The 26,571-nt window shown below is 53.1% G+C and overlaps 2 protein-coding genes across 16 annotated transcripts in view; one reads left to right on the top strand and one right to left on the bottom strand.

Annotated features, from left to right (window-relative positions):
* Positions 1-6,014: 6,014 nt before the first annotated feature.
* On the bottom strand, positions 6,015-16,619 carry ANKRD16 (ankyrin repeat domain 16). 6 transcript variants are annotated; one of them, XM_074358167.1, is made up of 8 exons: positions 15,933-16,615; positions 13,637-13,857; positions 12,191-12,233; positions 9,703-9,811; positions 9,074-9,235; positions 7,836-7,932; positions 6,634-6,812; positions 6,015-6,544 (listed from the first exon to the last, which is right to left on the bottom strand). In XM_074358167.1, exons 1-7 carry the CDS (start codon positions 16,250-16,252, stop codon positions 6,643-6,645), a joined length of 1,122 nt encoding a protein of 373 aa, XP_074214268.1. In that variant the 5' UTR covers positions 16,253-16,615; the 3' UTR covers positions 6,015-6,544; positions 6,634-6,642. The 6 variants fall into 6 exon arrangements, with proteins under 6 accessions (XP_074214268.1, XP_074214267.1, XP_074214266.1 ...); XM_074358166.1 differs by having other exon boundaries at positions 6,015-6,448; positions 15,933-16,614; XM_074358165.1 differs by having other exon boundaries at positions 6,015-6,812; positions 15,933-16,613.
* Positions 16,620-16,891: 272 nt separating this feature from the next.
* FBH1 (F-box DNA helicase 1) overlaps positions 16,892-26,571 on the top strand; it is an 86,695-nt gene continuing 77,015 nt past the window's right edge. For 7 of the 10 annotated variants that reach the window (XR_012504187.1, XR_012504191.1, XR_012504188.1 and 4 more), the window contains exons 1-2: positions 16,892-17,050; positions 26,011-26,166. Coding sequence is in view for 1 of the 10 variants with exons in the window: in XM_074358145.1 (XP_074214246.1) it covers position 17,050; positions 26,011-26,166 (157 nt within the window). In the remaining 9 variants the exon portion in view is untranslated. Of the gene's footprint in view, positions 17,051-17,385; positions 17,476-26,010; positions 26,167-26,571 lie in introns of all 10 variants that reach the window. The other 3 variants (XM_074358146.1, XM_074358147.1, XM_074358148.1) reach the window with 3 other exon arrangements.

The following is a 26,571-nucleotide window of genomic DNA, read 5'->3' as shown; positions in this document are numbered from 1 at the left end:
AGCCGGATGCCTCCACGTGGACGTGTCTGGGGGACTGTGGACGTTCCGGGAACGTCACATCGGTCACTGAGAGGGCAGGGGGCCAGCTGTGTTTTCAGACACTCGGCTGTCGGTGCAGACAAGTTATCAAATGTTTCTGAGCCTCCACAGGACTGGATGGCTTCTTAGCGCCCGCCTGGACCCTGCGGTGGTGAGCTCGGGGCGCACGGGAAGATGGCATCTCCTGGAGCCGCGATGCCCACAGGGGAGTCGCAGGACGTTTCCCGCTGTCTCTTCCCCTGGTTTGTGAGATGGGGAACAAAGGCACCGCTGCTCCGTGGAAACCGCCCAGGAGATGCCAAGATGCTCCATGAACTGGAGTCTCATTTAGGGTCTCCACCCTGTTAAATCTGCATTTCAGATAAACAACAGATACTTTTTTAGTGCAAGTATATCCTCTGAAACACCTGAGGCATACTTATACTAAAAAAGTACTCTTTGTTTATCTGAAATTCAAATTTCACTGCCTCTTCCCTGGCAATCCCAAACTCAAGGTATCGCATCCTTGCTGTTGACTCTGCTCAGAAAGCCCTTTCCCACCGTCTCCACAAATCAAAATTATTTCCATCCGTCAAGTCCCCGCCCACGTCTCCTGCGAAGCTGTCCCCTGCAGGCCGTCCTCTCTCGGCCCCATGGCACTGCGCCCGCCCCGCACGCTCGGAGCAAGCCGGGAGATTCTCGAGGGCGGAGGCTGGCCGGTTGTCCAGGCTCCTCACTGGGCCGTTCATTCACCCCACAGAGAGCCACGCTGGGCCCGCGCCGGGCCAGGCGCGAAACAGACATGGATGCCGATCCTGAGTTTTGGTTTTGCAGGGAAGACTGGCATTTTTTGAGCAGTTCTGAAAGGATGTGCCGACGCCCCATAGAAGGGCTGCTCTTGGGTTGGGGTCAGGGATGGCTTCTCGGGGTGGGGAGCCTCGGGGGGCGGGGAGGATCGGAGGAAACCACACGGCGAGTTAAGAGAAGTTTCCAGGAAGACACTGAGGTGCGTGAAAATCTGAAAGAGGAACTTGGACAGGGAAGTGGGTCCCGGAGTGGTTTTCTACGCTGTATTTCCAGTCCCACCTGCCCCTCCGGAACCTGTCCACACCAGGGAAGAGGTGGGTAGAGTCTGTTTCCCTTGCCCCTGAAGCTGAGTGAGATTTTTCCTGACGGTTTTGACAGATGGCAGGTGGGGAGTGAGGCGGTGACTCTCACGGCAGGTAAGGAAAGGCGTTGCAGGCTCCTTCCCTGGACGCCCGTCCCTGCAGCCCCAGCCTCCACCCCGTGAAGACGCTCACACCCCGAGGGAGGAGGGGAGACCTGAGGCTGCCAGGCAGCAGCAGACGAGCCCCCGCCATGCGTGGTCTGAACCCCTGACCCACAGCATCCAGGAGTGCGGGAAACCGTTACCGCTTCACACAGTTAAACTCCGGGGGCGGATGCTAAGAGGTCCCAGAACCAGAACCAGGAGATGCTTGTTGGAGGCCGCGCAGCAGCGAGGATCTGGAGAACAGTGGGCCTCCCGGAGATGCCGAGAGGAAACCAGGCTAACAAGACGTCGCCATGAAAGGGGTGGAAAGCTTCTCCACTAGGAAGCCAGGAGGAGAGGCCCGGGTGGAACCCCGGTTTTAAATCTCTCTTCACATTTTTAATGGCGCAGTCGTTTCATCTTGAGAGCTGCCTTCGTTTCGTTTAATAGCTTGACTCCCGGTGAAACGTAACTCAGGGATTGATGAAATTTCAATTTTTCATGCCTTCGTTACCATCTCAGCATGGATAGAGATTTTGAGATCAAGTAGCATGGTGGGAAGAGATAGACTGGCATTTCAAAATTGTAGAACAGATAAACAAGATTATACTGTACAGCACAGGGAAATATATACAAAATCTTATGATAGCTCGGAGAAAAAAATGTGACAATGAATGTATATATGTTCACGTATAACTGAAAAATTGTGCTCTACACTGGAATTTGACACAACATTGTAAAATGATTATAAATCAATAAAAAATGTTTAAAAAACGTATCTTTCTGATAAAGAAGGTGGAGGCACCTGAGGGCCGAGTTGGGGAAAGACCCCCCAAGGGAGGAAGGAGAAGGAAAGTCGGGGACACGGAACACAAACGGTGCCCCACAGCTGCCTTCCTCGGCAGCTTTTCCTCTTGACTCTGCTGCTGCTAACGGTGACTGTGCCATCGGTTGACACACGTGTGTTTACCATGTGCTGGGACCCACGGGTGCGAACCCACTGCATCCGCACAATAAATAGGAGGGACGCACCATTGAAACCCCTTCTACCAGGAAGCTGAGAGCAGCGCGTGGGAGTAGCTTGCACTGGGCCCCGCCCAGCTCCACGGGGCCCCGAGCTGCTTGTCACCCCAAGCCCCTGCACACGTGGCCTCCCGGTCCCGCACACCTTCACGTCTGTGAATGAGTGGGCTGCTCTCTGCTCTCCAGGACTCTGAAACCTAGGGTTAGGGAGGGCGTGTGTATGTGCGTGGGGTGGCAGGGGGACAGGTGACTGTACATGAACCGTCCCCATCAAGGCAGCTCTGAAAGGGGCAGGTGGCACAGACCCCTACTGGACCTGACTTCAGTTCTCTTCCAGTGACCACGGCGAAGCTGCGGCCAGCGGGGCGGGAATGGTGGAAATGACGCACCCGCCTTCCTGAGAAGGGGCGTGACTCCCTGCGTGGGCTGGTGAACACTCGGGGCCTGGACCACTGACACCGGCGTCTGCCTGTCCCTAAGTGTCCTAACCCCCGAGGCTGGCTTTTCCCAGGCTCCTACGCAGGAAATGCACTTGTGTTTATGCTGTTATTTTGGGTCTTGGCTGTAGGAGCAGAATTTACATCCTAACACAGGAGATGTGGATAGGGTGGATGGAAGCGCTGAGGAGGAGGGACAGTCACGCGTGACAATGTTTTACTGAGCTTCCCTCCCCACGTGCACACATGTAAGGTCAGGAAGGTGGCGGTTTTTGAGAAGATGTGGTGTCCGCACCAATGGAGCAGACGGCCTGCTCTTCTCTGCTTTTGGAGTCTGTGTTTTCCTCTACTCGCACACCCTTCTTACTAAGTGATTTTTGTTTCGAAGGTTAGACGGTTAGGTTGAGCCAGCTCAGCAGCACCAGCTTGAAGACAGGGAAGGGGGTGTGAGACCCAGAGCCACGGCCCGAGGGGCAGGGCAACCTGCAAGCTGGGCTTTGTTCCTAGGTCCTGTATGTTCATCTGAATCTTGCGTGATTGCGGACCTTCAGCCAAATGGAGGAAAATAAAGCGCACACACGCTGCAGGCTGGTACAGACGAGCGCCCTGGAGCACGTTTAGCACGCACGAGGCCCTGGCTTCAATCCCCAGCACCTCCTTTTAAAAAATGGTGTTACACCATCCAGTGACGGTGTGAGAGGATCGGGTACCTTCCCAGGAGGTAGGTTTTAGGCGGTATTTCAGTGATACCAGGTGTGGGGGGGCGACCTCCTCTTCACGTGATTTCCTGCAAGCAGAAGCAGGAGGGTTACACGTTACATTTCCTGGGCTCCCTTCCAGCTGCGTTTCTGGGTGTGAGTTGGATTCTGCTGACTGTGTGAGTCTGGAGAGGTGCCTGGCCTGGCTGGCCTCACCGCTGGTCCTCAGCCGGCCTGGTAACCAAGCGCGGGGGACCGTCCGGGGCCGTGAACCCTGAACAGGAGCGAATCACCACTGCCATGGTTTTTATGTTGTTTCGCAGACTCCCGGTGTGCCACTCACCCTTCCAAAGACTGTGGAAAACACAGGCTTTCAGAGACGGGGAAGAAGGAAAAAGAGGTTTAGATTCCACCACGAGGCTGGTGGAAATGCCTGCGTTCATGCCTCAGTTGACATCTTCAGGCCAGAAACAGCGCCATGGCAGAGCCTGGGGCTGAGAAACGTAATCCCCCAGTGCTGTTCTCAGGGAGGCCTAGGGCTGTCTGCGTGATGATCAGTGACTTTTCTCCGGGCGTTTGTCCCGCCCGCTAAGCACACCCACTGTCATGGCTGAGAGGCCAGCCCTCACTTCGACCTTGTTTTTCTCAATCACATCATATCACTCTCTAACTGGGTCTTGAACCCCTCCACACCCTTGCCGGCCTATGAGAGCAATTTTTAACAAGTCTACAAGCCATCAAATATAGGTTAACATTGATATTCACAATTGTAGAAAATGCAGTTCCACCGAACCTTCTCCCTTTAAACACTGATGTCAAATGGGGTACGGGTGTGGGTCCCCCTGAAACTGTCTCCTCACCGTCCTCCCCTCTTCCTTGCCGAACGTTCCTCCTGCACCCAGGGCTCGGCCTCTGTGGGCTCCAGTCCCCTGTCCCCACAACTTTCTGGCAATGAGCCTTCGCAGTCTGGCCGCCTCAGTTTCCTCCCCACCACGGGCTGCTTCTCTATGGCTGTAAACAGCCTGCGGCCTCACTCTCTGAAAGAATCCGTGTCAAATCATCCCCTCACGTCTCTCTTCTTCAGCACTCAGCGCGTCCCAAGGCCCCCCAACCCCAGCCCTAGCTCAGCCCCGACCTCCTCGCTGCCCCGGCTTTCAGTCAAATTTGACGAAGCTTCACTGGTCGTCCCACCTGTGGCTCATCCTAACAAGGCCGAAAAACCACAAATGACAACATAAGAGAGTAAGTGTGGATGATAATCCAACGGGGCATTGGAGAGTCATTCAAGGGAAAGCTCACAGGATTCTGAAGGGCGCCAGGATGTGCTTGGGACGCAAAGTTGGGAAAAAACCTCACACAGAGCGTCGTCTCCACTACGTGCACTTAGAGACTAGGAGGAAGCAAGGCTGGTCATTTCAGGGCAGTGGAACGATCGCTTTTTTTTCCCCCTTACTTTTTCTGTATTTTACAATGAGCTCTAAAACAAAAATCCTGGGAGAATAAAAGGAACATTGCTCTGTGCCGCCACCTGCTGGCGGTTCTAGGAACGGCAGGCTGAACGAACCACCTGCCCCACCTGCTACCACCAAGAGCCCGCTTCACTCAGCACACTTCCCTCATTTTCTGGGTGTGCTCCGTGCTTCCGTTTCCACGCTGTAATCCCGTTTCTATTTTCTTCTTGTAAACACTTCCTTGTATAACCTATGGGGAACACGGGTTAGGTCCCAGCTGTTTGCAAGTGACGGGGACTCCTTGTGTCTCTTCCTGGCCTCGCCCCGACCCCTGCCACGTGGACCAGCTGTGCTCTCGGAAGGACCGGCCGTGGCCTCTGGAAGCGGGTCGTGGACAAGGCGCTGGGAACCTGAAGGCGGAGGTTGTTTTCTGGGAGGGGACGCGGCCAGCCAGCACGGGAGGTCAACACCCTTCGTCCAGTTAGAGCCTAGACGACTGTGCAAGGACAGCTCTGAGGGGACAGGAGGAGGACCTGGGGGGCTGTGACAACAACGGTCTGGATGCCACGCTGAGGCTCAGACCAGGGGGTCCCCGTAGGGATGGAGCCAGACTGGCCAGCGCTTCCTGCCCAAGGAAGGGTCCCGGACGACTGATCCTGGCTTCCAGCTGGGGAGGCCGGTGAACAGTGGTGTCGCAACTCAGGGGACACGGGACGAATGTCAGCTTTGGGGAAGGCTGGGGTCTGAGTAAGCTGAGCGTGGGGTGCAGGAACGTACAGCCGGCAGCAGAGTACGGGCTGGAGGGCTCAGGGTGAGGGGCATGGTGACACGGCTGTGGGACACCAGCACAGGGGACAGCAGTCAGCGGGGACAGAAGCGCCGACGGGACCAGTCCTGCCAAGGCGCTCAGGACGGACACGGAAACGGAAGGTCAGAAAGGAAAACCCAGAAGTGTGTTGTCAGAAGTGACGGGAAACGAGATTCCAGAAGGCGGGGGTGAGTAATCGTTGAACTGTGAGGGCGACAAGCACATTACTTGATTTGGCAACTTGGTCCCCGGTGACCTGTGGGTTCAAGAACAAACCCTCTTCATTCTTCAAATGAGGTCATGGAAAAGTTCTGAAAATATCTTAGATGTTTTTAGATGCATTTATTATCCAAAGGGAGCCAATACAGACTTGTCTATCAAAAAAATAATAACCTTAAGTTTAAAACATTTCGGCTTAACTAGCAGTGCTTAGAATAAAGAAATGTTTTCGTTATTCCTTGTAAACGTCTGTCTAAACAGAACATAAGCATTTCCTTCCTGGCTTCAAAATCAAAAGGTAAACCATCGTCAGGGCCAATGAAAAGCCTCTGAAAGAAGCAAGTCAACAGGCTGTTTACGTTTCAGACTCCAGGCAACAGCAGCTTGCGACATTCTCCACGTCGCCATCACTGCCTCACCATAGTGCCAGTGACGAACGTCTCACACCCGTGTACGACTGCATGTTTGCTGCCGTGTTCGCGCGCGTGACGTGCTTCTCCAAGGACCCCAGACACTGACTCATCAACGCCACCCGACTCGGCCTGAAGGCAGAAAGCGCGAGAGAGACTCGGGAGAGCTTGAGATGGCGCCACATGCAGTCGCCTGGCCAGGAAGCCCCCTCTTCTGCGAACGCTCAGCTGCGGTGGGGAGAGCGGAGGTGGGAACGCAGGGTGCGGACCCATTTCCCCGGCCCGAAGCAGCAGGCCAGGAGGGGCCATGGGCTTACCGTCTTCCTCTAGGAACGCCCTCCTGTTGCCCAGCTGTGGTCGAAGCACTGCAGGACGTCCGCACTCCGTGCGAGCTGCTCGGCCAGGGTGCCCGCCTTGTCCGGAGAGTCCCCGAGCCCAGAGCACAGGAGGAACTCGACGCAAGCCGCGTGCTGCCCGGCGCAGGCCAGGTGCAGGGCTGGGGGGACAGGGTCACACAGCTCGGGGCGCTGCCCACGGCCACATGGACGCAGGAGCAGGCTGCCCCTGATACACACACAGACTTTTTCAATTAACCCAGACTTTATATTTCCGTGTTCATCCCTCTCACTTTGCCTGTACGGGATCAAAGCTTTTTTCCTTTTAACCTGACTTGGTCAGAAACGGTTTCCAAAGGAACAAAACCACCTGGAGAGGGTTTAGGAGACGTGTCTAAAGCAGCACAGCAATCGAACGAGAAGCAGGAGAGCTTGCGTGTAAGCGGTGCGGGAGGCGTCTTCAAAGCTTTGTGAATGCTCTCTGTGTGTAAAAATAGCTCCATGAGTGAGAATGATGCAACAACAACAACAAACCGCTGACAAATCTTCCCTCCCTGGTTGGAAACTGCTGCTGCGGGTTTCTGCCGCGCACTGAGCCCAGCGACCCCGAGTCCGGCCCCCCTGACTCTAGGAGCACGTCCGTGCGCGGGATTTTGTGACTTCCCTCTGCTGCCCTGCAGTGAGCACCTGGTTCCCCGTGAGCCCAGCACGATGGCACGCAAACACCAGGGCTTACTCTGGAGTCCAAGCCTACAGATCTGAAACCAGCTTTCTGAGCCCTCAGTCTAAAAAGTTATAGTGGATGAGGTTTTAAAATACATTGCAGAGAGAGATGGCCAGTGAAGAATCTGCGTGGCACCTGGAGAGCTGCAGCCATCAGGGACTGAGACCAAAGGTGCTCTGATCTCACATACGTCGTGTGGCTCAAAATAATAAAAACAACAACAGCAGCAACCGGGGCAGGAAGGAGACAGGCAGCACCGTTGCCACGGAGACAGCAGCAGCCCTGTAAGCAGAGGAGGAGGACCCGGGTGACAGCCTCAACCCTGCAGCCCTGCAGGCGGAGGGGGAGGTGCTCTGGGGACAGGCCGCTGAGCTAGCAGAGGAACAACGTTCAGACCAGCGTCACTGTTTACACTCAGTTTGCTAACAATTTTCAAAGTGCACGTAAAACGAGGCCGTACCTGATCGATCTCTTTCATCCTTAGAGCTGATGTCGGCGCCCAAGGACAAGAGCGTCTGGACTGTGCTTACGTGTCCCTCCTGAGTGTTGAGACAAACCTGTCACCGGTGTATGAGGACAACAGCAGGGCTTAAACACAAACTCTAACGCGTGTTAGGTTCTTCTGAAACCCGCAACTGCTGAGACTGAATTCTCACGTCCAAAGGAAGGCTTGTCCTATTACTCCTGAAGTCCAGGATAAATCACTACACACAGATCTAGGGGACGTTCAGTTATTAGAGTGTAGATGATCAGCTTTTTGGCCAAATTATTGGCTGAGATGGTTGGGTTTCCATATTCATGTAAGGAGTGTAAATCTTATGATTTATGCAGAACACACAGTTCCAAGATCTCCCAAGCATACACATTCTTTGCTAAATCTTCAGGGGAGAGAGAAACTAGAGAAGACCGTAGCCTCCCCGGGTGGGGTTCTCAGCACCCCCGGCACTGTCGTCTGTGAAGCCACTGACACACTTGCCCAGCCAGTTAGCCAGTCAGTGAGACTGAACCCAGGGCCGCAGGTTCCACCTGCCACGGGGGACCCACTCGCTTTTAGCTTTGGCCCCAGACCACACTCTTCGCCCACCCGTGACTCCCTAGTCACGTTCTCACAGGGGAACACAGGCAGGGTGTGGTTCACCAGAAAAACATTTATTCCTGTTGCTCGAAGCACCAGCAAAGGTGGGTGGCCAACAGCATTAAGGACGAAGTGCAGAAGGCCCCCAGCATTTGAAACAGGAGGGTGTAAGGAGACACTTTCTCAGCAAAAACTGTTTGCGCATCTTCAATATTTTGTACGCCGGAGAGCCCAGTGCCTGCAACCCCCTTGCCTTAGAGAAAACCGAACCTCTGAAATCCAGTAAAAGAGCAGAGAGCTAGGAATTTCGTACAGTGGATTTTTTATGGCTTCAAATGACATTATTTCTGAAAACCAAAAAGGGTGAGAGGCAACAGAGAGCACGGGCGTTACACGGAGTAAAGGGCTTTTCTCAGTTTTACCCAGAAACAAACAGAGGCAGGTTTCTATTTAAAGGGACACAGGGCTTCAGAAGCATGATCACGTCAAGAGCACGTCAGGGCAATCTCCTTCCACAGGGGTGGAGCCAACCGCCCTGCCGCCAGGGTTATCCCCCCCACCCCGAGCCACTGGGGCCGGGCCGGCCCCCGGGGTCAGGAGCAGCGCTCCAAGAAGGAACTAACCTTGGCTGCGAGGTGAAGCGCTGTGAGGTGGGTGGAGGCTGCTCTCATGTCCACATCAACGCCGAGCTCAGAGACCAGGAATCGGATGGCATCATTCTGCCCCGTGACAGCGGCCCGGTGGACAGCCTGAGCCCCCAGGGAATCCTCGGCAGAAACGCAGGCCTAGTAGATTGGGAGAGATCCAAACAGAAGGAAGGGTCAGAGACACCTGGGGCCACAGACCTTCTGACATTTTGGCAAAACTCTGTTGTCTGCAGACATTTTTTTGGGCAAATGACATGTAGCTGTTGTCAGATTCTCATAGGACGCTCTGACCAAAAACATGGTTAAGATGCAGTGCTGCAGGCCAATGTGACAAAATACAGCACATCTACTGATGACTGAATACGTATTCTGCTAACTGCCTTGTGCACGTTGTTACTTAATCCTTAGAGTAACCCTCTGAAGAAGTTAAACTTCTGTTGTACAAATGGAAACACTGGCATTTAAAGAGGTAAAGAGGGTTCCCCAGGGGAACACGGCAGAGTCCAGGTTAGAATCCATGATCTGAGTAACTCTGCTTTCTGTTTATCCTGTGGCCTAAAACTTGTAGGAACCTCCAAAGGAATAAAACCAAACCATTTCTCTACCTTGTGTTTTTGGAGCAGCAGCCTGGCCACGTTGATGTGACCACACTGAATCGCGTCCATAAAGGGCGTGAGGCCACACTTGTCTCTGCCGTCGGGTTCATACTGGCACCTGGAGCCCAAACCCAAAGTCACAGCTGAGAGAAGTCACTGCTTCAAACCCAAAGGACAGCTGACTCTGACCCCCTGTGGCAGACGTCCAGCCTTACAGCTGACTGCGCCTCTGCAACCCCAGTGTCTGAACCGAGCTCTCCAAGGGTCTGCTGGTTTTCCCCAGCAAGTCTGCCCACCTCCAACATCCCAGTTATAAAGGGCCCTTCTCTCTCCAGCTTCTCATGCAGAAGTTAGCCCTTATCCCTCACAGCCAACCTATTACCCAAATCTCTCAATTCTACATCCAAAATGTATCAAAACCAAAACAAAACTCTGTATCCTTCTCTCCGAGATCACCTTCACCCCTTAAGACCAACCCAACAGGCAACCGCCTCGTAACCATGTTTCTCACTCTGGTTCCTGCCTGGCCACTCCACTCTCACCGCCACCAGAGCAACCTTTCCACCAGGTAATCTGGCCGCGGCCACTCCTGTTTTAACATCTTTACCACCTCCCAACCATACAGGACAAAACCCGAAAACTCAACATGACCTCCCATGGTCAGGATGACGTGGTACCTACTTTCTCCTCTGGGCTCCCCCGGCCCCTCCTCTCTTCTCGGTCCCACGGTCCACCTGCCCTGCCCTCTTCCGTTCCTCCCCTCTTCATGGTCCTACCTGCTTCCAGTCCCGCCTGTCTTCCCTTCTCCCGTTCCTCCCTTCCTGGTCCTACATCCTCCCCGCCCTCCCTTCCTCAGGGTCCTACCTCCTGCGTGCCCTCCCCTCTTCCGTTCCTCACAGTCATGCCTGTGCCCACTTCTGCTCTTCCGGCCGCCCAGCTCCCTGCTGCCTATGCACCTGCCGGTTCCCTCTGTTGGAACGTTGCGTCTCCATCGTGCATTTGGAACTCCAGCTCATCCTTCAAACTGCAGCTTCAACGTGACCTCACAGAGGCCCAGATCTGCAGGGCGCACAGTGCTGAGTACTTGACTTTTGCAGTATGATCACAATTTGTAACTTTATGTTCTTTCTGCGATTGTCTCTACCCGGCTTCCACACCAGCCTATGGGCCGTTGGGGAAAGGACTGTGTTTACTGCTAATTGCTCAGCACCTGACACACAGGAGGCGCCTGAAACATGTTTGCTGAGTGAACGAAGGAGTTTATGAATCTGCAGACAACCAGCATGTCCAACGTGCAGGAGGCGGGTCCTGCACGAGCGATGCTTTCAGGGCGCTCCATCAGGCCTTCTCTCCTTGCTCTCGGCGTCTCCCCAGGCGACCTCTTCCACTCCTACGGATTTGATCATTTCTACTTTGACAGGGCCCACTTTGGGCTTCAGATCTGTGTCTAACTGCCTGCTGGGCATCTCCGCTTGCTTGTCTCACAGCTACAGGCAACTCAACGTGTCCCGAAGCGGGATCGCCATCTTCTCCCCCAAACCCGCACCTCCTCTGGCGTTGTTTATCTCATCTGGCGGCAGCAGCAGCATCATGAGAGAAACCGGGACGTCCTCCTCGACCTCTCCTTCTCCCCAGCTTCCTTCGTTGAGTTACTCACCGAGATCTGGTGATTCTCCTTAAGTACCTCCAGATCCTTCTCTTCACTCGGACAGTCAGCATCTTGGTCCAGCCCCCATGAGTGTCCTATTTAAGTGCAACAGCCCCCCTCCAGTCCGTTCTCTGCTTTGCAACCAGAGGGACTTTGAAAAATGCAAACCTCTTATTCAGTGGTGTCTTAGATGCTTAGAACCAGAATCTGAACTCCTTCAAGTGGTGTCCAGTGTCCCACCTGGTCTGAATCAGGCCTTTCTCTCTGGCCTCCCCGCCACCCTTTAGGACATAGCGCACACAGATCTTCTCTCGGTTTCTTCACTGCACTGTGTCTTCCCTGGCTCTGAGCACTCACGGGGACTGTTACCTCTGCCTGGAATGCCTCCCCACCACCTCTCACCTCCAGCCTCCTTCAGGTAGTAGCTAAAGTGTCCCTGGGGCTGAGACTCCTCACTCCCAGGCCAAGTCCTGTGCTGCTGGAGGGACCCCGAAATCCCTTGTGACGCGTCTCTGACTCACACGCCTTGGGCAGAGTCTGTCTTCCCTGCCCACCTGAGTTCCGTGATGGGGAAACCACTTTACCTGATTTCTGTAGTAGCCCCTCTGCCAGGTACAGTGAGTGCTGAATGAATATATGAATATTTGTTGAATGAATATGTAAAAGAATGATTTTTCCCCATGTTTGTTACTTATTTTTGTTTTCCCTTCTTTATCTGCTGTGTTCTTTGTTCATTTCCCTGGTGGCAACTTAGGTTCCTTCCGAACAATCTGAGCTCTTTACGGAGCATCGATATCAACTCTGACATAATCAGTGAACATTTTCCTCCATTTGCTGTTTTGTTCTTACCTCTCAAGAAGCACCTTTACTGCCTCTAAACAGCCATGCATTGCTGGGGGAAGAGAGTCAAGAATTAGAGCTTTTTCATGCAAAAATAAAACGCTGCTTTCCTCCGGGCACTGCTGTCTGCCCCACATTTCTACCTGCGCCTTACGGGAAGGAGTGTTAAATTAGGTACGTGGCTACTGCCTCAGAAAAGTAAAAATGTCACTGGTAAGTGGTAAAGAGAGATGTTTTCACTTCACAGGGACGTAGCCAACACTCGATTATCCTCTCTTTATGAGACTCTCACAGCAAACTTTCCATCCTAAGCCTGCCTCCTCACTCGGGTGCTACAAATCCCAAGGGCCTGTCAGTTGTTGCCCAGGACGTGTGAAACATGTTAACAGTAATCTACGACAAAGTAACCAGGAATTCACTCCTTCTGCTAAAAATAACAGTCCTCTGTCCTAAAGATTTGGACTCTCTGTTCTCCACTACTTCGTGTGAATGACTGGGTGCGGGCGGTTTCTCCAGAAGAGTCGGGGAGCTTGTCAAACAACTGGTGGGCAGAGAAAAGTTTTTCCACGATTGTGCAAAGTTTTAAGAAGGATCCTCCAGTCCCTGACGGCCTGCTGTGGCCAGAATAACTGTGTGCGTACCTCCCGAGCCACGTCATGTCGCAGGTACTGATTTCAGAGAAACCAAGAGCCCTGAACTGCAATTCAGCGAACTCCCCAGGAGGCTCAAGAGGATGTTCTAAATGTCTCACTCTGGACTCCTGGGCTGTTTAACGCCCACTTCTCTTTCACGACCACACTTCTGCTTTTCACTAATTGAAGATAAGCCACAAATAGAAATTCAAGGTTAAGGATAATTACTCCAAACAATGAAAACTGCAGCCCAGATTTACCTTATCAATAGGTAGGTCACAGCCACTGACCTACATGAAGGGCCAGGCATATTTAATTATAAGACCTGTATTTATCTAAGCGACCAGCACTAAGGATACAAGGAAATAGTCTCCCTGCCTCCTGCCTTTAATGGTGACAATGTGAAATGGTCATGAAAACAGCAGGCCTGGGTCACTGCATGTCGAGCTCTGTGCTGAGGAGCTCACGTGCTCCTTGAACCCTTCAACAACCTTGTGATTAGGGCACCATCACTACCATTGTTATTCTGGGGTCGTGGGAACCTGCTCAAGAGACTAAGTTCCTCGCCCAAGGTCAAAGACTTAGTAAGGCACGGAACCAGCCTGCCATCTAACTAACTGGGGAGGAGAGGACAGATACACATGGACAGTCACCTAAAGCAAGAAAGGAGAGTGTGTTAAGGGCCCAGTGACGTTAGCTATAGAAACTAAGTGTTTGCCGAAAGACCCCAAAGCTGCTCGTACCCCTTGCCCCCGATTCCCCAATGCCTGCGAGCCCCTGCGGGCGGGCCCCCGACCGCCCCCTGCGCAGCCCTAGCCCACACCTGCCGTGTGCAGCGGGGTCCGCCCGGTCTTGCTCTCCGTCTTCCAGGCAGCTGGGCAAACATCGAGCAGGTACTGGAGGATCAGAGGGTCACCCTCCCGGCTAGCAATGTGGAAACTGTTCCAGCCGTCTTTGTTCTTCAGAAGCGGATTGGCACCATGCTCCACGAGGTCCTGGACCACCTCGAGGTTCCTCCTCGTGCAAGCCATCATCAGAGGGGTCCTAGGGCCAACCAGGACAAGCAGTCAGATGGAAGGGCAGCTGAGATGTCAGAAGCACGCGACCAGGTCCTCAGGAAAATGCACATACTAGGCAGAGACTGAAGACCTAAAGGACGCAGGGATGGGAAGGGGGTGCAGAAAAACTGGTTTGGCTGGGATGGGGGGGAGTAACAAGGGGAAAGCGACTGTGACGTAGGGGCGGCTATGGGAGAGGAATCCCGAGGAGGCAAAGCTGCTTCTGAGCCGGTTTTCGGTATAGCACTGAAATGGGACAGACGAGACCAAACTGTAATTTGTCCTGAATATCTGCATAAGGGGTATTCCACTGGACTTAATGCCATTCACATTGACCAGTAACCATTTACTAATTAAACTGTGCTGAAAAGGAGTCAAACAAGAGCATCTGACATAGTGCCTTACCACAGGGAGCCTACACTGGTGAAGCAAAAGAAAACAGCGTGATTACGCTAAGTTTCTGAACTGACGTGTGTCCCCAGCTACGGGGGAGTGAACTACGTTGCTACCAACTCTCCTCCCACGGCCATGATTTTGGGCTTCTTGATAGGAACCGAACAGTCAGGAAAAAGCAGGCAGGGGAACGAGGAATTCAAAATAAAGAACCTGAAAAGACCTTGAAGAAGACCAATAAAATAGATGTTCTGGGGCCCCAGTTTACACCCCTCTTCTTTTTTCCTTCCCACATACAAACAAGGGCTTTCTAGATACAAGTGAGCATGCGCTCGCGAGCTGGAAAAATTCCATGGGGTGGGGTGCATGAAAAAGCCCTTGCAGACACCTGCAGACTCAGCTCGGCTGCTGTCCACTGGGGTCCTGTCCCTCTGTGCTGTCGCTTCAACTAATAAAAACCTGCCATGTGCTGTGACTCAAGTCTCCTGTGATTTCTTTCACTGGGGACCATTGGTCATCGACCCCTTAACCACACACAACACTTCTGCCTTCTAATATGACATGACTCCTGGAAAGCCGAGGCAGGCCTTGTTAATTTTATCTCCTATTCCGGGGCTCTGGGCTGTGGCGGGAGCTTACTGTAACAAGGTGATCCCTAAGGTCTCATCCAGGGTCAGTCCTCTCAGACTGCTTTGATATTTCTTAATCACCAACACTTTTTTAAAATTTTTGATAACATCATAATGAAAGTGAATGAGAGATCCAGAGGGAGAAACCCAGATAAATGAAGGCTGGAATGTTCAAGAAGGACTTCACAGAGAGAATGAATCCTGAACAGGGAAGGAAGGCTGGAGGAGCAGGGAAGAAGGGTTTCAGAAAGCCCAGCAAGGCGAGAACGGGCAAATACGTTTTACTGTAACAGCACTTCCTAAATACAAGATCAAATGAGACCTGCCCTTTTAATGGCTGTTGGGGGGGGCGGGGGTATGGCGGTTTCCTCACCCAGAGGGCTGTTTCGAGAAGTCTGAGAGGTAATACGCCCCCACTGTCCTTAGACCAATTCACTAGGAGCACAAGAAAATCAGCCTTGTGCTTAATCACAGCCAAAGCGCAAACCTCAAAACATAACCAGGCCTCCTCTCCCAGGCCAGCAGGCAAGACGCACTTTATTTAGCTATATGGCTGTCTGATGTGTTCTTTATTTATATCAGATCGGGAATCCCTTGCGGGCAGGAACTTCATTGTTAGGAATCTTCAGATGTTCATAACCTCTAAGAAGGAGGACAGAGGTACTGAGTACTGAAAACCACGTGGATTGAACAAAATTCAATTGCTTTGTGTGAGGGTGACAGGTGAGCATGGTGACTGGAGGTGGCCATGCAAGGCTACAGTGTGATAAAATCACCAAGAACACACACTCAAGTGTATGCATACCCGGTGAAAACTGAGCAAGTATGTCGACTGCGGCGATGTCAGTTTCCTCGTTCTATACCCTTCTCTGCGTTATAACAGTTAAGCCCGCAAGGGTAGCAACAATGTTGGCTGGGGTCGTCTGCTCCACTGCGAAAGGTGGAGGAGCTCTGGGCAGACAAGGGCGTGGGAACTTTTGATTCTGCGGGGAAGGGTGGACAGTGGGGCGGGCGTCGCTCCGCAAGTCCCGCCACCTACCAGTCGGCCTTCTTCAGGCAGTCCACCGCGGCTCCTCGGCCCAGCAGGTACCGCACGCAGTCCCGGTGGCCCATGGAGGCAGCCTCGTGCAGAGGCCGCTTGTAGTCCCGGTTGGCGACCTCGATGTCCATGTCCCAGGCCTCGACCAGATAGGCCAGGACGTCCCGACGGCCGTGGCGGGCGGCGTAGTGCAGGAGCGTGTCCCCGGCCGGCCCCGGGCAGCCGACGCGCCCCGCCGCCCGCAGCTCCTCCCGCAGGGCGCACAGCTGGCCTTCCTGCACCAGCCGGCACAGCCGCCGCGGGTCCGCGGGAGCGGCCATGGGCACCGGCTCCTCCGCGGGCCGCCCCGGGACCCTCCCGGCCCGCCCTACGCCCGGCGCCGAGGCCTCTCCGGACCACGCGGCCCGCGGTTCGCCGCGAACGGACGCTCGGAGGCTGCCGCGCGCACTGGTTTCACTTTGGGGAGAAACATTAGGTAGTGGGGGCGTCCGCCCCGGGCCCGAGCTCACCCCACCGCCGGGTGACCGGGAGGCCGGCGAGGCACCCGCACCGCTGAGGGCCTGATCCGCGCTGACTGGACAGCAGCCGGGGTCCCGCGCGGACACCGCCGCCGGCCCAGGTCACCAGGCGCAGCCACATCGCCCACAGGCGCGCCTTCCGCAACCGGCCCCACCCACGGCCCCGCCGACCACAACCGGCCCCGCCCTCGGTCCCGCCCTCGGTCCCGCCCCGCCCGCCTCGGCCCCACCGCGGGTCCCCGAGCTCGCAGGAACTCTGGGAAAGTTTCCACTCGCCTCCTCAGCCTTAGCGGAAGCACGGACGGGGCGGGGCCCGCTGTCGGTGGCCGCCCCTCCATCGGGTTCGCATTCCGATTGTTCAGCGGAGCAGTCCATCAGCGCGCCCCTCCGAACACATGTTCTGATTGGCCGCAGGCTCAGTCCATCAGCACCGGCGGCGGGCTCTTCCCGCGGCTGCGGCGGGGGCGGAGCTGGCGGAGGAAGTCCGAGGCCTGCTCGGGCTCGCGCTGCCCGGGGGACGCCGGGACTGGGAGGCCGGGCGGCCGGGGCCCTGCGGTGGCGGCGGCGGTGGCGGCAGGACCCCCTGTGCGGAGCGCCATAGTGCGTGAGCCCGGCGACGTGGCGGGGGCCGCGGGCGGGCCCTGCCTGTGGACGCTTCCTCTTGGGGTCCTTAGCGGGGTCCGGCGGAGCGTCCGCGAGGGGCGTGGGGCCCGGGCCGGGTCGGCCGGTCGGCGGGCGCGGTGCAGGGGCGCGGCGGGGCGGCACTCGTGAGGCCCAGGGGCGCCCCGGGCCGCGCGCCGGTGCCCGGTGGTGTGGGGGTCGCGGGGGACGTGGCCTCCGCTACTGGCCGGCCAGCATTTCCTTTCCTTCTGCTCTGGTGTTTTGACCTTGGGCGAGTCATTTAGTTGTATCCTTTTTGCTGCTTTCATTTGCAGTCGCCCTCCCCCTTCCCTGAATATTGAGAAAATGAAGGTGACGTGGAGGGGCCCTGAGCCGGTGGAGGGCACTGACATCTGAGCAGGCAGGTGGGGTGATGGGGGAGCTGAGGGTGGGTGTGGAGTTCTTACAGGTGCTAGTTATTCAGCCCCCTGGTGTTTTCAGTTCCACGGCTCTTGGTGTCCCTTTAGAAATAAAATGGGAGTAGCCACGATTTGCAAGGCCTGGAAACGATTATGCTTAACGTCTTGTATTGCACTCTGGTGTGAAAAGCACTTTACATTAATTATCTGATCTTCGAACAGCCGTGTCAGGCATCGTGATAGGTGGGGAAGTTGAGGCCTAAACAAGTTAGAGATTTTCCCGTGGAAGTGTAGGTAATCATGAATACCACTCTGGAATGAAGAGTGGTAGCACCCAGTGAGGATTTGCGAATGCCTGGCACTCTGCTCAGGTAAATCAAGGGAGATGCAATGAAAAAAGACCTCTGGTGTGGGCACCCGAAAACAAGCCCACTTTCCTAATGAGCAGGTTGAATTTGGTGTACTGGGTAATACAGATAGTCACTGGAGACAAAACCAGGTCCCCATCAGCTTTACCAAAGTTACTGTTGCATTGTATCTTGCCACTTCAGAAAAAAAGAACTACGTAAGTGCTCTGAAGTGCATATAGTGTTAGAAGGTGCCAGGCAGTGGTCTCACTGCAGCTGTTGGTGTTTGGTGGCAAATGGAAAGTGAGGTATCTGGTAGTTTCACACCTTTTGCTGCTAATCCGCCCCCACCGCATCCTAATTGTCAGTGACCCCACCTTTTCTTATGCCTTCAGTTTCCTTGTTTTTAAAAACAAAACTGGGACATGTGGTTGCACAGTAGTACAGAGTATTTTAAATCCAGGGGATTGATTATTTAAGTGGTGTCCCGAATGCAGTTCTATTCCTCCTGTCATTTTCAGCAACTTAATTTGGTCTGTATCCCCCTTTAGACAACTAGGTGGTAACTTATGTGGCTCTGTCCACAGCCCCTGTGATTCTCTAGGGCGGAAGTTTGGTGTCGGGACAGGTCTTGCCAGTAAGGTAGTGGGTGGAGCTCTCCTGGGATCTTAACTGGTTTCCTGGTTGGTCTGCTCACCCCTCCTGTGCAGGCGTTTGGAATTTGCAGTGTGCCCTTTAGTGTCTCTTTTCTCATGTGGCGTCTTTGGCGTTTTGATGTGCTACTTGACTGTCCTCTTTCCTTTCTCTCTCACTGTATTTCGGGGTTCCATAGTGTTCAGCGACGGTCTTCAGTGTCCTGATGGTTTGACATGTTTTGTGACCTGTGGGTGTGTGAACACCAAACTATTGGTATTGGACTGAGAAGTCTAATTTCACATTTGTTGACATCATCTTTCTCTGCTTGTCCTCCCTCTGTGTCCTTCCTAGGCTGCGTTTATTTGAAGATGGAATGTGAATCCTGTCTTTGCCCGTCTGTGGAATCACCTGCCCTTAGAGCATCTCACCAAAGCTTCTCAAATCTATTGTCTCCAGCTGTCACTCACATACGTTTTGAGGAGCAGTCTCATAGTTCAAAGTACCTCCTAGAGCTTAACCTGGCTTCCTACAGATAATTTTGAAACAAAACAAACAACTATTTTCAAAGCTGGAAACTTTCATTCTTCCTTCACTCCAGAAAGAAGTGCCTAAAGTGAAAGCACTGTTTTTCTTTTCCTCCTCAGCGAGGTCACTGATGTCACCATTGAGTTCTGGCTGCAAATGTCAGTTACCTGTGTTCTTTCTCTTCCAGTCTCTCCAGTCAGAACAGGCAAGCTGGTCTTCGCTTTCCCCTTCCCCCTGTTCTTGCTGCCGCTGCCCTCAGGCCTCGGCCAGCAACCCTCTCCTGGGCTAGTAAAGCTTCCTGCCTTGTTTTCCTGACAGTCTGCATGTTTACTGATCCTTGATCCTGCCTCCACTTGCAAATTTGATCGTGCATTGACCCTGCTTAAGAAAGCTAGGAGATTCTCTGACTCGCCTACCTAATAAAGTCCAAAATTCTTTAGCTTTATATTTAAGGACCTTTATACTCCATGCTTCCGGATTGTTTATCCACCTTTGTCCCCAATCCGTGAGCCTTTCGTTCCGATGAAACCCGGCTTCCCGCCACACCAGTGCTGTGCTTTTTCTCTGTGTTTTTGCACATATTTCTTTTCCTTCCCAGATCTTACTCATCTGGCAAGGCTGAACTCCTCATAAATCCTTTTTTGTCTTTCCAAACCGTTCACTTTTCTTTGGTCCCACGAGTTTCATATGTGCATTTGTATGACACTTATATTGCATTATGTATAGTAGTTCGTTTGGAGAGCTGCCTTATGGACAGGTGACAGCATTCATTTTTGTATCCTCAGTGACTCAAATAGCACTTGGCACCGGAGAGGCCAAGAGAGGAAGCCCTCATGGTGTTTGTCATGAACCTAGGGCATCATAGGAATGTAAAATTGGCTGTGGGGTGAATTGACAGTAGGAAAAAACCTTTCAAATCTATAAAAATAAATCCTAGCCTGTAAATAGTGATCATTTTCTTGTTTTTCCTTTCTTTCACCATTCCTTCTTTCCCTTGCAAGAAACAGACGTAGGACAGCTCTCTCCATCCTCGTTTGCTGTAATAAGTGAGGGCAGTTCCGAGGGAGGAGCAGGTGTTTGCGGGTGTGAGAGGACCCACGTGAGGCTGAGCCTGTGGGTTTATAGGGGAGCGGCGTGTGGGGCTGGGAGGGACATGGCTCTGCATCAAGAGTGAGTCCTTTCTGTTTGCTGCTTTCAGAGCTCACGGGGACAAAAGATGTTGACGTTTTTCCATTTTGAGTCTGCAGTATTTAGTGATACCTTCCTTTTGTTTTCTGAAAACTTGCTGTTAAGTCTTTGGTAATGATGTTCCACAATGGTTTTTAAAAAGGGACAGAGAAATTAAACCTGGGGTTTTAGAAGGTGCTTTGAACCTTCCTGGATATGGAAGGGAGCCTGTTACAGCAGAAGGAACTCTGGACTCGAGGAGTCAGGAGACCCAAGTTCCATCGCCTACAAGCTATGCTGTGACATCAAGCACATCTTCACCGAGCCCCGAGTCAGTCATGGCGCCATCGGAGGATTGTGCAAGGATCAAGGGGGATCATGTGCAAGCACTTCAGAAGCTGTGGGGCTCGTCGGAGCTGTGAGACAGGGTGGGGTTTCAGAGCCAGGGAGGAAAGCGGGCTTCTGCAGAGGAGAGTGCTGCATTTGTGCGTTTCTTCGTTTCATTCACTCATTCATTTCGTTCCTGTTTACGGAGCAGTGCGTGTTGGGCGTTGGGGCTGAGCCAGTTCCTTGCTCCTCTGCCCAACAGACTCGAGAGCTTTCCTCCAGGGGCGGAAGACAGCAATACACTCTTCAGCAGTTGTTAAGGCTGTGTCAATAAAATATGCTGTATGGTGACAGTAGTTTGTCCATGGCTGGTAGAGATGCGTCGTACGGTAATTGTTGCAGGTATCTGAGAGACACAGGGCGGTTTTATCACTGCGCAGCCCTGCCTGGGTGGAGTGAGTGCTCTCTGCGGCGCTGGATTTGGGGACGAGCACCGTTAACTGTGCTGGCATCGCACTCTTGGGTCTCCCGGGTTGCAGTTAGAGCTGTGAGTACCTGACCCCTCGTGATAGCGGGCCGCCCCCCCGTGCACCTCTGCCAGCGTCTGCTTGGACTTTGCCGAGCCCCTCTGCCAAGAGCGGGAGGTTTGTGGGGGACGAACCCGATGAGGCTGGGTGGCTCAGGATGTTCCCTGGGTTAGCAAGGGCCTGCTGCCGCTTTTGTTAGGGGCTGGTTCTCCCCCGGGCACCTTGTGCCGCACTTGCCTTGATTTTTTTTTAAGTCACTGTTTCATAATCTTTCCCTCCAGGAGTCGCAGGCATGTATTATCTTCATCTTGTCCACTTAGGTTTGTAACCTGTAAAGTTTGGAGGACATTTTGATATAAATTCTGACTAATGAAGGTAGGGGAAGAAAGAAAGTGACTTGGTATCAATTTCAAATGATCCTGGAATGGTGAGGGCAGGTGTCGCCGCAGGAACAAGCAGATCCACACGTGTAATGCCCTCATGGTCCAAGCTCGCTTCTCAACGCCTTAACTGTCTCAGGTTGTTGGAGTGTGTGCGTGTGTGTGTGTGTTGGCGGGGAAGTGACCCTCTTTAAAGTGATAATCCAAGGTCCCAGACTGCTGGAGGGTCTTCCTGTTTGAACGTGTGGCTTCTAGGTTTCCCTGGGGGTCACCTTCCCATTAACTGGACGTGGAGCGGAGGGTGGAGGAAGGAGCAGGGCCAGGCCTGGAAAAGGCATGTGTCCCTCTTGGACCCAGTCTGGTGGTGGCATCCAGCCCCCAGCAGGACAGGGACACTGGGCTCGCTGTGTGCCAGGAAGAGGAGGAATAGCTGTCTTTGCCTCACAGCCCGGAGCACTCTTCCACTTTGTGTGACTTGTTTTATAAATTGTCTTGCAGTAATTAAGTCTACAGAGTGAAGCTGGGCTGTTGGGAGCAGAATTGAAGAGTCATAGCACATCCTTCTCATTCGCTGAGTGTTGGAGTATGCATTATTTGCAGAGTGCTGTGCTGAGTGCTTTGAGGAATGAAGTGGTGCTCCCTGCCTTTGAGGGGCTGGCAGTCTCCTAGAGGTTCAGTAATAATTATCCCAGGAGGCTGAGAGGAGTCTAATCTCCGCCCGTGGGCCTGGCTGGGGGGGTGGGGAGTGGGGCCGGGAGGGGACAGGTCGTCCTCAGGGCGAAGAGGTTGGTGATGGCAGAGGGCCGGAAGTTGGGCGCAGGGTGGGAACCTGGGGCACCCGTGGTCTGCTGAGCTGACTGAGGGGCTCTAGGAGGGGGGCCCAGGAAGGGGGAATCCATCCGGAAAAGCAGCGTGGGAATGGGCAAAACCCTGTTTGGCAGATGGCCTTTATACTTTCCCAGTGCTTTCTGTCCTGACATCGGGGGGGTGTGACCCGTTTCTGTTAGTCACAGTGGTGGGCTCTCCGGCAGGGGTGCAGGGGTGCCCGCTGTGGCGGGGAGATGGTTCAGCCGCATCTCTGGGGCCTCCCATAGTTTGAGAGCCCACAAGTGTAGTGGTTGTCATCCGCCTCCATCTCCTGAACTGTGCACATTCGTCATGGAGCACTTTGACTTTGCTCCTTAAAGAATCGTGAGCAGTTTCTAGTCATAAGTGCCCTTCGAGAGAGGTGTGAAGGGCACCTGCTCAGCTGCCGCTTGGAGGAGGGAGCAGCACTGTGAGGTCTGGGTGACTCAGAAGGAAGAGGTACCATCTGAGCATCTTCATTTTGATAAAGTTATATTTGAGCTGCTGGTTTGGAAGTACATTAAGAAGAGAATCGTGCTTAGAGTTTTACTGTAGTATTTTACAATAACTTCGCAGAAGCATCGATGCTGTTAAAATGCAGGCACCTTCAGGGAGACCCTCAGCTCGGCGTGGTCCACGTGTAATTCTAACGTGTCAGCTGATGGGCTCCGTCCGCCTCGCTCGGGTTGTTGCTAGGCACTTTCCCCTGTCTTGTCTGGTTTGAACCGCTTGTCTGGGTGTGAACTCCACCTGGGAGCTTATCAAGGTCCCCGCTGTGCTGAGAAGGGAGCCCCAGGTTGTCAGTGATCAGTGCACCCTCCGAGGGAGGAGGCCTTCCAGCTCCGAATCCGAACACCTCACACAGCCTTTGACTTGAATGACTTGTTAACTCCAGAGACGGATGCGAGGCCTCCCGGCTCCCCGTTCCTTGAATCACATGCTTCATCTCAGAGACCCGAGAGGCAGAAGGAAATGCGGTCTGGGCTTCCGACCTCTCGCTGAAGGCACAGAAGTCGGCACAGTGACAGCTAGCTCTGCCTCCCAGGTGGGCGGTCAGGGCTCCGGTGACCACTCCGGACGGACAACGTAGGCGGCTGCGTTCGTGCCCGAGGCCGCGCGACCCAGTCTAGATGCCCCAGCCCCCTGCTGCTGGCCTCGGCGGCAGCGGTGGCCACGGGCAGGAGCGCCCGGGATGGGCCAGAGCTCTCCCCGCAGGTCTGCGCCGGCACCAGGGGCACAGGAATTTGAGTGCTTTGATATTGTTAGTCTTATTTTTTGGTGATGTTAACTGAAAACTTCTCCTCTCCAGGCCAGTTTAGCCCTAGACTGTCACTTTTGTTAAATAAGATACTCTCTACAGGTAACTTTTCTCAGCTGTCTCCAGCTCTTGCTGTAGACACTGTACGTGCCAGCTCTGGGACACCTGGAGAGGAAGCGCTCCCCAGCTGCACGTCTGGTGTGCATGGGCTGGCTTGGCAGGGTCACCGGCTGGGATTCTTGAGCTGCTCCCGTACTTGAGCCAAGTGAGTTTGGAGCACCTGAAACAGGGGCCAGGGTTTGTCAGTGTAATTGTTCCGAGGTGTCTGCAGGGAACTTGTTCCAGGACCCCCAGTACTAACAGATTTCATCGGGGCTCAGGTCCATTGTTAGAGTCCACCCCACGGACCAGGACTGGCGGGGCCCAGGTGGCGTTCTCCATCCGTGTTTGGCTGAACCCGTGGCTCTGGGAGTCGCAGTCCTGTTCTGCAAGCCCGTTGACAGTGCTGCCTTGTCTCTTGCCGGAGCGACCAGGGGTCCCCATTCAGAGAAGGTGGCAGTTAGGCTGTTGGCTTTGTAATCTGAAAGGTTTTGAGCGGAAGAGGCAAACTTTAGTGTCTTATTTTTAAAAAGAATAATCAGGCTTTAAGCTTATTTTTTTCAATATAGAAAATTTTCAAGATTTTAATTTTGTTAATATAGAAAAATTGCACATTCTTTTTTTTTTTTTTTTTTTAATCTCTGTAAGCAGGACTGAGACTTGGTGTTTAGCGTAGAGGAATGTTTGACAACAAAATAATGAAATTTGTAGAACCATGACAACGGAGGGGATATTTTCTGTTCACAGTAAGTAATTGAGACACATTACTTGGTGATACAGAAAAGGCTGAAGTCGGGGTGCTGGGGTGCTGCATGCCTTACCACTGGGGACATCTTTCTAACTTGGAAGTTATTTCAATGTGTTATGCAAATCAGTCCCTTCTAAGCTTCCTTCAGTAGAATAAGCAGATGGGTGTACTTGTGTCAGGTCTTAGAGTTTGACAACTATTTGGTGTGTGTTTTCTCATTTAATCAGTTTAATGCCCCTGGATCTCAGGGAAGCTAAGCGACCTGGCGTCCCCTGGTGTCTGAGTGGCCGGCTGAGGGCTCACACCCAGCTTTTCTCCCCGTCCAGTCCGTGGCCCTGTGCATCCCTGCTTTTGTCCGCCTAGGCATGTTTTTAACACTGCTCCACGGCATCTTAACTCTGAATTCAGGTAGTGGAAAGGTCTCTGGCATCCTTTCAGAGGGTCTTGTAGAACTGATTCTGTGTGTAGGAGGAATTTTTTAAAAGTCTGAAAATATCCATGAGGCTTTTTTAAACTTCTGTTAAACCTTGAAAGAATAAACGGAAATTTGGAGGGATCATTTCTGAAGACGCGAAGGGCCGAGGGGGGTTCATGATTGAGCATGTAGACTGTGCAGGGCATACCCATCGGTGTCTTGGTTTTAGACATTTTCAGTCTTAAGGAAATGTTGAGTGCGATTCTGGCATTTGATACTACAGTTTACTTGAGTGTTTTTAGGACCTGTGAAAATACAGTACGGGCAGAAACTGGTTTCTCTCGACCATCTCCTGTAAAGCATCACTTTAATTCTCTTATATCTGTTCTTGTCCTCTCTTTTTTTTTTTTAAAGTGTAACTGTTCTGTTTTATTGTAGTGTAACTGTCTATTTAATGCCGTAAGGAGATAGTTAGGTCTTACATGCAATAAGATACAGAACGGTGGAGAGTCTCAGTTAAATACGAAAAAGAATTACCTGGCAGAAAGTGACTAACATAAACCCAAATATCCCAGTTCTCTGAGACAGAGTTCTAGGTACAGTTGCTGCTCTTGTGTGTCATTAAGGGAGAAAATGAAACGTCCTCCTCGGAAGATGCTGGGAAGTGGACTCGATTCTCCTCTCCCCGGGGGGGGGGGGTCTCGTTCCCGTCCACTTACCTCAGTGCCCAGTACTGGGATGCTCGGGGGGGGGGGCGGGGTGCACGGGGCGGGGCGTACAGGGAGTCTCCATGACTGTTCCATTAGTGTGTTCTGCTTCTGCGACTTGGGGAAGCCGGTATATTCCAGGGATGATGAACAAGTTTATTTCTGGAAAGCTATAGCCAGCTCTTAAATATTTATGGGTGTTAGCGGGAATATAAGTGGCCTGGCTAAAGTCAAGGAAAAGAGGCCAACTTGTCCACTAGTGGCAACCTTTTTCTGAATGAGCATTTCAGGATCAGGGCCTCTAGAAAGTTTGACAGGTGAAAAGCAAGGTTATTTTAGGATCTTGTTTTAGGATCTTTTCTAAAATTTTAAGGAAGAAATGCTAAGAAACTATGAAATGACTGAAAGTTGATGGGAGCACAGGGAGGAGGGGAAGGGCTGGCTGGGGTGGCCCACAGTCACTGTGTTCCTGCAGAGTACGTTTAATTTGCCGGCCAGCTTGTAGAATTGGTGATAACTAACAAATGTCCCATTTCTTCTGCCTGTTGGTACAAAACAGTGAGACGGTTTCAGCGGAAGCACCTCACAGCTGTCGACTGCCAGCACCTGGCTCGGAGTCACTTGGCTGCGACGCAGCCCTTCTCTCAAAGATGGACACACAGAGACCCGAACCACGGTCTCTATCCTAGACCCAGAACAAGAACAGGGACTAGGGGTATGTCTTCCAGAAAAGCCCTTGCATTTCAGAACCTGTAGCGTGTGTGGCCTTTGAACATCTCGCAGTGTTTGTAGACGTTGCTGCTGTGGTTTCGGAGTCCAGTTTCGGTAGTTTGTGAGTTTGCTGTGAAAGTTCTGTCCTATCAGAACTTTCGGTCGGTAAAAGCCCCAGGGAAGCGTGGCAGGATGAGTTCCGTTAGCTTAGTTGTAACGTGGTAGGAGACACGGACCAGCATCACCACGATTCCAGTCGAGACCCGTGGTGATCCTTCACTCTCAGTAGCCCTCTGTCCAGTCTGTCGCTAGGCCCACTGGGCCGCTGTTTTTCTCCCCAGTGTCCCCTCATCAGTGCTTTTATGGTAGACTGTGCCCTTGGTCACCTTGAACCTGGGCTGCTGCAGTA

The sequence above is a fragment of the Camelus bactrianus genome, chromosome 35 (genome assembly GCF_048773025.1).
Source record: "Camelus bactrianus isolate YW-2024 breed Bactrian camel chromosome 35, ASM4877302v1, whole genome shotgun sequence".
NCBI classification, from domain to species: Eukaryota; Metazoa; Chordata; class Mammalia; order Artiodactyla; family Camelidae; genus Camelus; species Camelus bactrianus.
This window is presented reverse-complemented; position numbering and strand designations above follow the sequence as displayed.